Raw genomic sequence first — 13,817 nt, 5'->3', positions numbered from 1 at the left:
AGAGGGTTAGGATCATCCTATGAAACTGATTTTTAGGGCACAACCTATTTACGTTGTGCCCAAACAGATGAATGGTTTGGATCATAAAAAAAAAGTGGGCCGTACCTACTTTTTTTTAGACCTCAGGTGATTTCACGTCCACCCATCATATAAATTCTCCAAAAATAGAGTTTGTTTTTCTTATCTTGGAGTCGTCATGTTCTCTCAATTCTCTCCCTTGCCCACTCATTCTATCCCTCTCTAACCTAATATTCCATTGAGAAAATATTCATGTTAGCCAAAACATGGCCTTTATCTGGTTGTGGTAGCGCCTGCATTGGTCAAATCCCATTTAAAGTTTAAATCATAAATGTCTTTAGTGGAATCTGACAAGGGACGCCCTTTGCTGCCTTTTTTCCAAAGGCGCCTGTGAATCTAGCATTCCTCTTATTTTTGTGAAGAAAAACAGTGGATTCTGTGGAAAGTTTGGCACCTTCTCCTTGTTCTCACAACTGGTGGGGCCCACCCACAGACTTAAAATGGGTCACCCTCTTGTGTTTGAAGTTTGAACTGGTTCCGGTGCCCCCAGAAATGGGAATGAGAGGAGGAACCCCCACACGCAAATTCCATGATATTCAATTCCGATTTCCGAATTGTATCTTCGTTTATGGCAAAATGGCGGTAATTTTCCCCTTGAAAGGTTGAAAATGCATTAGTCTTTATTCTCTTTTAAGTTCTAAATGGCACTAATTTTCCCCTCGAAAGTCTCGTATAAGTAAATTAGAATACTCAAGGGTCAGTTCGGGGGGGGCCAAAAAAATGTTACAATCGAAATGTCTAATGAGAGGATTTATTATTCCCTTTGGAAGTGAAATATTCGCCCTTTTTCTTGCCTGGGACAGCCCCCTCCTTCCTCTTTTTACTGTTTGACTTTCCTGTCAAACCATAGGAAAAGGAGGGTAAAGAATATTTCCCTTTCTTATGCTTCAAAACAAAGGAAACCTAAAAAGGTCCGTCCCTTTGGTTGCCACTAAGATAGTGTTGCTTTTCAGAAATGTTTGGTTGGCGTGCATATGATGCACAGATATTGGACTTGGATACTTTTATGGGGCCAAGCTATGACAGCTAATAAAGTATGATATGATTTCTCTTGGGTACTTAATATTGTTTTGATAATTGCACTAACTCACCTTGTATTTTCTTTTTTTTAAGTTGGCTTATGAGTTATGAGAGCTCTTTGTTAATTGTAACAAATCTTTACCAGCCGGTTAATTAATAAAAGACAATGTCAGTTCGTGTAATTATCAAACATGGTAGTGCCAATATAAGTAGCCTAAAGAAATGGTTCATGAAAAATATGGAGAGGGAGAGAGAGAGAGAGGAGGAGAGATAAGCATTGAAGATAGAAGTTATGAGAAGTAAAGCCCCGAAAAATAGAAACTCTATTTTCTTGGAAAAGAAAGTAATCGATGGCAGTAGGATTTTTCTCTTTCCCCATTTTTTGAATAGAGTTTAATTCAGGGAATTTCCACTTTTTAAAGGTTTTTTTTCCAATAAAATAATTTCTCTAGACCCAAAAATGCCCCAATATTGTACATTTTCAGATCATAAAATGCAGGTTTTATCTTGTAAAATCCAAAATTGTGCAATTCTGAATTTTTAAATCTTTGTATCCAAACGGCCCTCTGTTGCCAGCCAAAGCCTAAAATAAAGGGGAGGAGTTAGAATCTAACAAAGTAGTGTGAATATCAGTTTTCCTTTATGGGCTATTTGGATATGTGGATTTTAGAATCTTGGATTTCCTCAAAATCATGGATGGGAGGTAAGAGAAGGAGACCATCCGTTTCGCTTCTCTTTAGAATCCCATATTTTAAGTAAGAAATCCTCTGAGATTTCTAAAACCTGGAACATGATGATCTCCTAACAGAAAGAAGGGCGAGTAATCAGAAAGTGACATATAGTCTCCTTCTCTCATCTTCCATCTAGGATTTTGGAGAAATCAAAGACTCTAAAATCCGTGTATCCAAACGGTCTCTTAATGGTAGTATTGAGAACTCTTTGTATCCAAACCTTTCTTTCCAACTAAATGGGCCCTTTGGGTTCCGCACGGAAATGTTTTGTAAGTTGTAACCGAGATAGTTGGTATTGCAAACATTCATGAGCTTTGTTAGTAGTCCCGTGCAGAACGAATCTACAAAACTCAACATTAAGGGGTCGTTTGGATACGCTGATTTTAGAATATTGGATTTCCTCAGAATCATAGTTTGGAGACGAGAGAAGGAAACCGACTCCTTCACTTCTCTCTAGAATCTTGTATCCTTCTCTCTTGCCGATGGAAAGAAGGGGGAGAATACAGAAAACGATGGCTTGTCTCCTTACTTGTCAAGGGCCCAAGCGTGATCCTTTTTTTCTGCATCTAGCCAACAAAGGAATACACAAGGTCTGGGCAGCTTTATTATAACATTGGAGAAGCGGAACCCCCAAGAGTACCCTTATAGATAGGGCACTCCTTCACTTTTCTCTAGAATCTTGGGTCCTTCTCTCTTGCTGATGGAAAGAAGCGCGAGAAAACAGAAAACGATAGCTTATTTTCTTGTTCTCTCATCTCCCAACTATGATTTTGAGGAAATTCAAGAATCTAAAATCCGCATATCTAAACGGCCCCTTAGTTTTACTTGCAAACCCCTAAACAAAGATGAAAGATTTCGGGGTTTGACCTGTTAGCGCCAGTCTGATCAACAGACCAGATCATCTTATTGAATACAAAGGAGGCAAGAAAAGTCCTTTTCAAACAAAATTTTCTAATCATTTATGGGTGTACAAACTCCCGGTGACCATGCTTCTTCGCGAGCATGTAATACACAATGGAGAGTGAATTATGGGCAGACTCCACGCTTTTTGACGTCAAATGACGTTAACCAGGGGGCGCATAATCCTACAGCGGGGGCGAAAAAATCATTGCCCCTTACATTATTTTGTAATTTGGGAGACACTAAAATAACGCGCGCATATGAAAGAAAAACGCCTCAGAAAGCCGTCCAGTCTTGTCCGTATCAGCCTTTTCAAAACCCTCTCCCTCTGTTTGCAGCTTTTTCCACCATTTTCTCTCTCTCAAGCGTTGGGAAATGGGATTTCTTTGTCTTTCTCACACTCTCTCCTCTTCTTCCCGTTCCGTCAAGAAACCTTCAAAACCCACTGTCTCTCACCATCTCCTTCCATAAATACACTCTCCTGACAACAAGACAAAACGAGACAGGCTCAAAAACGCACACTATCTTTTCTAATGCCAGCTTCTTCTTAACTGGCTCTCTAGGGTTAGGGTTTTGAATGCGCCTGCAAAAATGGAACCAGTGAGTCGAGATGCGAAGAAAGAACTTATTGTTCTCGTGGCCATCGTTGCCCTAGCTGTCTTGGCTGTGGTCTCTTTGCTTCTCTCCTTCTGCTACTACTGCTACATCCGGAACAAGGTTTCCAAGCATTTAAAAACCCTAAAAGGTGAGTTTAGGGTTTTTTTTTTTCCTCTCGTTTGCTTTCTGTTGGTTTTGGATGTAGTTGTTCTGCTCTGTTTAGTTGATCTTTATGAAATTTCCTCTTTCCCATCCTTCCCATTCGTGCATTTTTTGTGCTTGTTTGTGTTTTTTCTCAATATCACTCTTTTTGTACATTTGATTATCTAATCTTGTTATTTTCTATTTATTGGTTTGAAGGGAACCATGGTGGAAAGGATGGTTCAAAAAATGTTCAGATTACTATGGAGAAAGGAGTTCAGGTTTTTACTTTCAAGCAGCTTCATTCTGCAACCAGTGGATTTTGTAAGGCTAATATTATCGGTCATGGCAGTTTTGGGTCGGTTTACAAGGGTGTGATTCAAGAGGGGCGAAAAATCGCAGTTAAGTTGATGGATCGGTGTGGGAAACAGGGAGAAGAGGAGTTCAAAATGGAGGTCTGATACTTAGTTTCTATAACCTTACAATTTTTTCTGGTTTTTCTTTTTCTTAGATACCCCAGTAAAGCCCAATTAAAATTTTCATTTACTTCATTTGCAAGGTTAATGCTTTACTTTTTATTATCTGGGTAGTTGTTGGATGACAGGTGGATTTGCTGAGTCGGCTTCATTCCCCTTATCTGTTGTCTTTACTTGGGTACTGCACAGACAATCACCATAAATTGTTGGTTTATGAGTATATGGCAAATGGAGGTCTGCAAGAACATTTGTATCCTGACAGTGGTATGCACACTTTCTGGTTTTTTACTAGGTGATTCTATTGGGTTTTTTTTTTCTTCACATTTTTTCTTTAACATTTCTTAAATATCCTCACTGTGATGTGTGGTTTTTTTTTGGGAAGTGATATCCTCCCCCCCACCCCCTCTGATGGATATTGTCCCCCCTTTAACAGATATCGTTAGGATATGCAAAGGGGTGGGGGAGCCACCGTTAACTCCGAAAGGCTTAAAAGTTAACGTTTTCTGTTAGAAGGGGGGAAGATATCACTGCCCTTTTTCTTTTTTTTTGAACCATCCGATAGTCAATATCTAAGTACAAACAAATATTCTTGTCGTCTTTGTCATGCTGGACAGATTAGAAGAAAACTATTTTCTTGATAAATATTTGGTGATACTTGTGTTTTTTTTTTTTTTTTTTCTGAACTGAGTAGCCTTTTAAAGTGATTAGTAATACTTAGCTCCCAAAAGATATGTTGGTTAAAGGCTGACATTGATTGAGCTGGGACAGGAAAGTTTGGTGTTGTGGAGGTTTCTGCCATTCCTGATTCTGCCTACTCGGAGGATATGTTCCAGAGTAGAAGGTATAATTAGGTTCAGAGGAGAGGGTTCCCAACTCTCTTTGACATTCTTTTTTGGTCCTCCTCTTCCAAGAAATATCTCTTTCCACTTCTTAAGCTTTGTCTTTAGAATGACCTTCAGCCTCTTTCCAAAATAAAGTCCAATTAACTGTACTTGTTGTTAAAGGTTCGATTATTCCTCTCGTTCCAAATACCCCACCATGCAGCTCAACGTGTCATATGATCGCCCAAGACTACCTGAGTGTTTACACTGCCAGCTCTCCAATGCCTCCCTTACTATTATAGTATTATTGGCTGCGTCCAACAAATACCAAACCATTCTAAAACCTCGGCCCACAATGCACTCAGTACTTTGCAGTAGACCAGCAAGTGATCTGCTGATTCTTAATTTTCTTTGCACATAATACATATGTTCCTTGTGACCTGGTGGTCACAGGTTCAATCACTGAAACAGCCTCACTACAAAACAGGGGTAAGGTTGCGTACATCTGGCCCTCCCTAGACCCTGTAATGGCGGGAGCCTCTGCACTGGGCCGCCTATAGTACATATGTTCCTATGCCTCATATGAAGTTTCTAGCATGGCGGGGCTTATAGAAACTAGAAAAAATGGCATGACTCCTATGTCCACTTCGTACGATCACTAGTTTTTTTTATATTCTCGTTTCTAGCATGGCGGGGCTCATAGAAACTAGAAAAAATGGCATGACTCCTATGCCCACTTCGTACAATCACTAGTTTTTTTTATTGTATTCTCGATAATGATCGTATGATGTAGGAATGACTCCTTTGTTCTTTTTTACAATCACGAGTTGAAACCGCTTGCCTTAAAGCCACTTCTTATCATTTGGTGTTACTATTTTTCGGCTGGTGAAAGTCCAAACAAAATTATCTCTAGATGGGCACCTCCACAAGGAGTTATAATTTCAATTTTGACTGATCGAGCTTAGACAACTGACTCCAACAAGAATTGCAGGGGCATTTATAGAGATGAGGAAGGTATTGCATGACTAGTTTCCTGTTGACTGGTGGGGGGAAAGGGATCAATGATGCTGAAGCATTAGCACTTAGATACGGAATCAAGATGCTAATGTTAATGTTCCTGTTTATATGATGGTTGGCTTGATTTAATATGAATTTTAGCAAGCATTTTGCATGCATGCTTGGATTGTAGGGACGCTTTGTGAGACTAGTGTTTTGGTTCTATTTACTTGATTTCTGTTGTTTCCCTAGAGGTCCAGTTGGGGTTTCCTTGAAATTGCTCCTTTGTGAATGTGGGAAGACTACCTTTTTTGTTGATGCATGTCTGTGAAGTTTAGTCCTTGAAATCTATAAAATTTACACCCTAGATGTACTGTTTTTCTTCAAACTGGTTCCTATAATCCTATCTATGAAATGCATCCTAAATGTAGAAAATGTAAATTGTACGTGATGAGATTGGGCTTGCCATCACAAAGGAGAAAAGTCATGTGCTAGCAAAGTCGTGTAATTGAGCCATGTGTGCTAGCAAAGTTGTGTTAGAATTTACGGGATGCCTTTTGCATATATGATTCACAAAATTTGAGAATGAATGTCATGATATGAGAGTTCCTTGGAAGTGAAAGAAATTTCCTTTTTGATTCTTTGAGAGGGAATGCAAGTAAATTCCCAGACATTTTTATTTATTTATTTATTTATTTATTTATTTTGAATGGTAAATTCCCAGACATTATTCATGTGTTTGTGGGGAATGACATGTAGTTGTGTCGGCGTGTCGCACCTTGCTTGTGGATTGGAGATGTAGGAAATTAGCATGGGAAGGTACCTTTTCTTGTGCCTCTATCTTGTGTATTTCCTATTCTCTTTGTTGACTTCCATGTCTTCTATAAACATGCTTTGTACCAAGATGGCACGACTCTCGCATTTTGCTTGGTCCAAATGGCATTTCTCGAGGTTAACACCACAGATGCTCAAAAGTGAGATGCGGAAGGAAGTTACTTAGAGTATGAGTATGGGGGAGGAGGTGATCATACTGAATCTCGAGTCACTTAGGGCGTGTTCGGCAAACCTCTAAAAAATAGATTCTACCTATTTTTTAGGCGCAGGAATGACTAAAGCACAAAAAAGTTGGAGAATCTTGTTCGGAAGCGTGACCCACGAAGAGTCCGTTACTTATATTTCCCATTTTTTTAGGGCTAATTGAGGAGATTCCACGGAGCGACAACAAATTGTCGCTTCCACAATCCGCTTCTGCCCGATTCTTTAGGCAAGAATGGGAAGCGTTACTGAACACGCCCTTAGCTTTTAGCCTATATTTGTTTCGTCCTTGGAGATTTCCTTTTTGCTTAAGAACTTGTATGCATCAAATTTTGGGTGAGAAGAGGTGCCTCCAAGGTTGTTGGCTGAAAACCTGCCAACTTTATGGTGGTCTCAAGAGAGATTGTAGGGTGATGTATATCTGCCACTCCGCCAGTAGTCGGGCCTTGCCGTATTCTTTAGCCTTCACACTTTGAGGAAGATGTACGATGCCTGCTTCCATATTTAGGACCAATACTCTCCACACTTGGGTTGGTGAGATGACATTGATTCCGAAGGCCTCCGATATTCTAGGGGTTGAGTTCCCTCCTGCCAACACCCTTGCAGCGAGTTCATGAGCTGATTCTTCATGTTTTCATCTCTGCACTTTGGGATTAGGAAATACATGATTTTCTTTGCATCCTCGTCCATTTTTTTTTACGTATAGCTAATGTGAAGGATTTGATTTCTTTTTGAATAAATATGTTGTAAAAGTAATTGAGGGTGGTGGTTTAACCTTCAGTTATGCAATGATCCACCCAAATATTGTCTATTGGAGGCTTCAATGAACTTTCTAAACGCAGTCCAAATTTAATCAAGTAAATCTATCTATCGGATTTAAGATCAGATATTTTCACATTTTTCATCCTAATGATAAAATGATAACCTAAGTATCTACACGAACTTTAAAATTTGAAATCAACAAAATCAGATTAGTTCACATTATCTGGGGGTTCGAGATGAATCAATCCAACTTTAAAATTCAAAATCAACAAAATCAGATTAGTGCTATATTGCTCTTTTTTTCTGCACGGTTCCTGAAACTTTTTAGACAACTCTTCATCAGAAGACCACAAATCACGACAATCCCAAGTCCCAACTCCAAGATGTTCATGTTCAGAAGATACTGCTTTTATCAATCCGAAGAACTCTTTGTTTATATCATTTAACATATGCTATTGAATACCAAAAAAAAAAAAAAAAACTTGGAAGATCGTGACAAATTTTGATGATTTCATCTTTTTTGTCCTGTTGGCCTCTCCTTACAGCTCCCATATTCCATGTACATTTGCTGATGATGTCATCCATGTGGTGTAAAGGCTTTAACCCAGTTACAATGGTATGATGATTCCAGTCTCGATTGAGTCTTCCAATTTGAATTTCTAGTTGTAGGTCTATTGATCTTCAGGCGTAAAAGGCACTCTAGTTCACTGTGGGAGAGGGTAAGGAAGAAAAGAATGCAATATTCAGACAATATTTAGTACATTTTCTATTGTCAAATGCCAAGAGTAATTGCAAACTTTTTCCTCGTATATATAGGAGTAACTGACTGAGAACGTAAAGTAGGTTACTATAGTAAATTTAGGCTATGTCTGGCAGCCAGGATTTGTTTTTTATAGGGCGGGTGGAAGAGGGAGGGGGAGAGAGATTTGAGAGGGCACGACTGAGATGAGGGTGTGAAGTATCTAAAAATCAGGAAAAAGTCCATATTTTTAGTAGAGCTTTTTATTTCCTTTCTTGCCCTATTGTCACTCGGTCCCTCTAATATCTGTCCCTCTCCCACTCTCCCCACCATCGGGTAAGCTAATATTCCAGGAAAAAAATTTCATGGTAGCCAAACGTTCTCTTATTGACAAGCAATCTGCAATAATCATAATGCTATAGAATAGCTTGTGGTTGATTATCTCTCATGTACCAGCTTTTCTGCACAGGTGAAGATAACTTGCTTCGATAATCGATGCTATCTATTCTTGTATTGTATTTTGGCTTTATTCTTATTGTGTATTTTAATGTCTTTAAGTGAAAACAGGCATTTCCTCCCATGTGTTTCAAAAAAATATAATACAGTTCAAATTTCTGTGTGCATGTTACATGACTTGTCCAGTAAGGGTAGTTCTGATTGATTTGCCTTTGTCTTTGTTGAATTTACTGGTCTGGTTTTAGATTTGCAGGTTCCTATGGTGGTGTTTCTAAGTTGGACTGGGAAATCCGAATGAGGATAGCCTTGGAAGCTGCCAAAGGTCTGGAATACCTCCATGAACATGTCAGCCCACCCATAATTCACAGAGATTTCAAGAGCAGCAACATCCTCCTCGACAAAAACTTCCATGCCAAAGTCTCGGACTTCGGCTTGGCCAAGCTTGGATCTGAGAAAGTCGGAGGCCATGTTTCCACCAGGGTCCTGGGCACACAAGGATATGTTGCCCCTGAGTGAGAATTACATATTTTATTTTATTTTCTTGAAAATAAAATGTTGCATCTTCATTTCCTGTTTAGTTTTATCATTAAAGTGAATGGCATAACTCTATTCTTTAACCTAGACACCTAAAATAATGTCATTTCAAACGATATTAAAAGGTGGAGCTTTCACTGTGTAAACAGATATGCTTTAACTGGACATTTGACAACCAAATCAGATGTATACAGCTATGGGGTTGTGCTTTTGGAACTGCTCACAGGCAGGGTTCCAGTTGACATGAAAAGACCTCCTGGTGAAGGCGTTCTCGTATCTTGGGTGGGCATCTACTTTCATCTTACCATCCTAAGTGCTGCATTTATGTTATTCCCATTACGTAGAAAATTACAGAAATAAATCTTTTTACTCTATGGAGCTGTCCGGTTTGCAGATAGACTGAATGGGATATTGGAGATTCCTGTATCCTGCTTCATCCATTGTTTGTTTTCACATTTAAATCCCATGCCTCTGTCTTACGAACTTGACCCCCTAAAAAGGCATATGTTAACCTGGGCTGAGTGGGAATTGCACTCCAGCTTCTTCTTTTTTTGTGGTTAATTTTTTTTTTTATGATGAGCATTTTTTTTGCTAAATTAGGAGCCTGGATTAGATGAATTCCCTATTTTGGCTCTATGTTCTGTGAAACAACCTATTACTCCAATAGCTTAAGCTGTTAGAGCTGGTGTTATTAAATCATTTACACTTCAACACTCCCCTTCACGTGTGGCCCCCCTTTTTTTCGGGTTGGCCGTACACGTGGATTTTTAATATCAAGTTGTTGGGTTTTGAAACCAGGATCTCCTGTGAGGCAATAGATCTGATACCATGTAATACAACCAATTACTGTAAAAGTTTTATCTGTTAGAGTTGGTGTTATTTAATCATTTATACTTCAACATCGTCAAACCAGACAAGCCCCATAGACAGTGACGATTAGATTCTTCCCCCTACATAAGTGGATGAGATCTTTGCTAGAACACCTATATTTAAACCATGTAAATCCATGAGGTCTTTCCAGATGGTGCTGTTTAAGTTGGCCTCTGGCTGTAGATTGTTTTTTCTTGTCATTTTCTAGCATATATGACCCATAATTACAGTTTTACTTATTCAAAATTTTCATCCTTTATGCCGAAGGCTTTGACTCGGCTAACGGACAGACAGAAGATTGTACAGATAATGGATCCATCATTAGAAGGGCAGTATTCAGTGAAAGAGGTTATTCAGGTGGCTGCTATTGCCGCCATGTGTGTACAACCTGAAGCAGATTACAGGCCATTAATGGCGGACGTTGTGCAGTCATTGGTCCCTCTTGTGAAGCATCACAAACCAACTTCCAAAGTAGGCAGCTGTTCTAGCTTTCATTCGAACATGTCTCCCACGGCGTCTGAATGCACTTAAGCTAGTTTGTAAAACTCTTTCCTAAGTTATGACTAGACTATTTTCTCTAGTTTAGAATAGTCTTTTCAGCTCATCGTGGGTAAGAATGGGCTGAATTTTGATTTTAGTTTTGTTATTTGGATCGGATTGAGGAAGGAGTTTAGATGTGTACTTATACTGATTCTCTGGGCTTAAGCTTTATTGTAGAACTAATTCTGCAACTCATTTGATGGATGGTTCCTATAAAACTTGATGAAATGGATATGCTATAGCTATCTTGCCTCTCTACTTTTCTGAGCAGGTCACCTAAAAAAGAGTGTTTCTAACAAATTTGAGCCGGAGATCTGCACATGTTTGGCTGCCATGAAATATTTTTCCAATGAGACATGTGGAACTACTAGTATTTGGATGATCTAATTCAGCATTTTCACCACTCCCCACTCATGCCTTCTCTCTCTAGCTCTCCTTTTCTCACCCTCCCTAGCTGTCTCTCACCATTTCATAACCTACAATTCCATGGAAAATATTTCATCTTGTTTTTGAATGGTCAAACATGGCAGCCAAAACATGGCCTCATTTTTTTTTTTTTAACGGTCAAACATGGCAGCAAAACATGCCTCATACATCATATAATTTCTCTTTTTAAATAGCAACTCATTCATAAGATAATCATAAGAGGGATTCTACACTCAGAGGCACCCTTGGAAAAAAAGGGGTGAAATGGCACCCCCATTGGTCAATAGCCTTAAGTGGATATTGACCAATGGGGGCGGTTATATTGGACTGCATCTGTTAGAATTTTCTATCTTTGAATATTGGCACTATTAATATATGCAAATAAGATTATTTTAATCTAATCTTATTTGCAAATATGAAACTTAGGCCGCATGGGAAGCATTAATCAAGATAGACATAATAGGGAAATGATTTCACCTCCCTGTGATGGATAAAATCCCCCCCCCCTCTCTAACGGTTTCTGTGAGAATGGTTCACTGCTTGAGGATATAATCACCCCCTTTAACGTTTTTCTTTCCCTTTAAAACTTAGCTAATAACGTTAAGGGGGGGGGGGGTAATTTTATCCTTCGGGTGGTGGGGAGGGGGATAGAAATCAACCTTTCACTCTTTTTGTGATCGGCCAAGGTTTAAAAAAAAAATGGTTTAGTGAGATTAATCTCATCTATTCACAACAAAGTACTTCGTTGCGGCCAAGGCCTGCGAATAAGATTAACTGCATCTCAGATCATATGCAAATAGTTTATAATAATGATATGGTAACCAAGTTGGGGACAGAGTGGAACCCAACAAATAGTCTCTTTAACACATCAGCAATCTTTCCCTTGACTTTTGGCTTTTTATCCATGTGAACGGCAAAACAACCCTTCCCTTGCCATGTGGCATATGAGGATTTGTTAGGTTGCACTCTCGGTCTCCATAGCAACACTCAATAATTTAGAGAGGGAGACAGAGACAGGACGGGATCCCCTTTTTAATAATAATAAAAAAAAGATTGAAATGGTGCAATATGTGTTGTTGGAGTTCCACTAGAGAGAAAAGATCCCACATCGGAAGTGAGAACCCGATGTGGACTGCTTATAAGGACTTGGGTACCCTCCCCTTAATAGCTAGCTTTTAAGGGTGGGTTCTACCTAAGTCCCAATAAGTGGTACCAGAGTTTGGGTGTGATAAACTCTTGTTTATCCTTAGGACGGTGAAAATCCTCCGGGATGGAGATCTCCCTGTTTGGTTATCCTCCGAACGCAAAGACCCCACATTGGAAGGACTTATAAGGATTTGGGCACCCTCCCCTTAATGACTAACTTTTATGGGTGAGTTCTACTTGGGTGTAATCTGGGCTGATTATGGTTCTCTAGAAAATAACCAAAGTATCAGTCACCCCCTCTAGAAAATAACCAAAGTATCATTCACTCAGGGGTGAGTGCTGGTGACGATCTTTGTTTAAAGCTTTAACTGTTGGTTAAGGGTATTTTGGTCATTTCGCATCATAGTTTTATTTCAAGGACGGGGTTCATTTTGAAAGTGTTTTGGGCACCCTCGTACGGAATTTCCGTAGTTTTCGGGCAAAAACAAATGCGCTTGAGGAAAGTACAGAATGTGTGAGATAGTTTCGAGGAATTACAGATTTCGAGTACTTTTGAAAACAAGAATCAAACACGGGTAGGGGTGTCAATGGTTCCAGACGGTTCGATGAATCGTCCGAATCAGAACGTTAATGAACGGGATCTAAACATATGAATAAGATCCATGGGTTTGGATCATCAAATATGGGTTCCGAAAAATTTCGGATTGGGTATGGCAAGCCACATATGCCCATTGGATAGTCATGATCCGAAATATTTTGCAAAAATATCCTCCAAATTTTATTAATGCTAACCGTTCTATAAAGGGTATTTTGGTCAAAACCTCTTTATCACTTAATGAATCGGATGGGAATGCGACATCACTCATTTCAATCGTTTCATTTCATACCTTCACGAAGAAAGAGAGAGGGGTTTTGGGGTTTTGTTCTTTTGGCTACCCGGCTACCATTAACAACAACGGTGATCCCAAATCCCAATCTCTCTCAAGAAGACAAGAAACTCAAGAGGAGTCCAGCGAGAGAGACTCCCTCGTTCGTAGATCTTACACTGCCCTAGGAAGCGTTCAGGTTTTTATTCCATTTAATTTTTTTAGCATAAAAAACTTAGATCTAGGGTTCTCATTTCTCTTTCCTCTGGAGCTCGCCATCAAGCATCAACGAGATCAATCATTCTGCATTGATATCTCTTCAAGCTGTTAAATTGCTCACCTTAAAAAAAATTACTTGTTTACTTAGCTTAGTGGGACATAATAGGACACTTTGATGGACAGTCCGAATTAAAATAGATCATGATCATGACGTAGAAGGTAGGATCTGACTCCAATCTGACTCCAATCCTACTAATAAGGAATTTGAATGGATCGTGACTGTGACATAGGTGGATCCGACCCGAAGTGGATCCGTTGACACCCCTAAACACGGGTGATTCTTCAAAATCGGGTGGGAAAAAGACCCTGATACCCTTATGACATCAACAAAAATCTCCTTTTTCATTATTGCCCATTAAATGGCGCGCTTCACAAGGCTTCTTTTTGTTCGTTTGAATGTGTAT

The 13,817-nt window shown here is 39.3% G+C and overlaps 1 protein-coding gene across 1 annotated transcript; it reads left to right on the top strand.

Moving 5' to 3' along the window:
* The first annotated feature begins 2,994 nt into the window (after positions 1–2,994).
* LOC143890356 (putative serine/threonine-protein kinase PBL7) lies at positions 2,995–10,954 on the top strand. The gene is made up of 6 exons (XM_077394998.1): positions 2,995–3,474; positions 3,687–3,922; positions 4,072–4,235; positions 8,998–9,264; positions 9,436–9,568; positions 10,424–10,954. The coding sequence occupies exons 1-6, from the start codon at positions 3,321–3,323 to the stop codon at positions 10,685–10,687; spliced, it is 1,218 nt and encodes a 405-aa protein (XP_077251113.1). The 5' UTR covers positions 2,995–3,320; the 3' UTR covers positions 10,688–10,954.
* The last annotated feature ends 2,863 nt before the right edge of the window (positions 10,955–13,817 follow it).

The sequence above is a fragment of the Tasmannia lanceolata genome, unplaced genomic scaffold, assembly GCF_043159265.1.
Source record: "Tasmannia lanceolata isolate RefF3 unplaced genomic scaffold, GAP_Taslan_0.1 ptg000013l, whole genome shotgun sequence".
Taxonomy (NCBI): Eukaryota; Viridiplantae; Streptophyta; class Magnoliopsida; order Canellales; family Winteraceae; genus Tasmannia; species Tasmannia lanceolata.
Note: the sequence above shows the minus strand (reverse complement) of the source record. Positions and strands in the feature narration are given on the sequence as shown.

Bases quoted from the DNA above. Each gene is read 5' to 3' on its own strand.
- LOC143890356 (XM_077394998.1), top strand. From the start codon at position 3,321: ATGGAACCAGTGAGTCGAGATGCGAAGAAAGAACTTATTGTTCTCGTG. The intron at 4,236-8,997 runs GTGATTCTATTG...GTCTGGTTTTAG, and splicing joins ACTTTCTGGTTTTTTACTAG to ATTTGCAGGTTCCTATGGTG. The intron at 9,569-10,423 runs GTGGGCATCTAC...TTTATGCCGAAG, and splicing joins AAGGCGTTCTCGTATCTTGG to GCTTTGACTCGGCTAACGGA.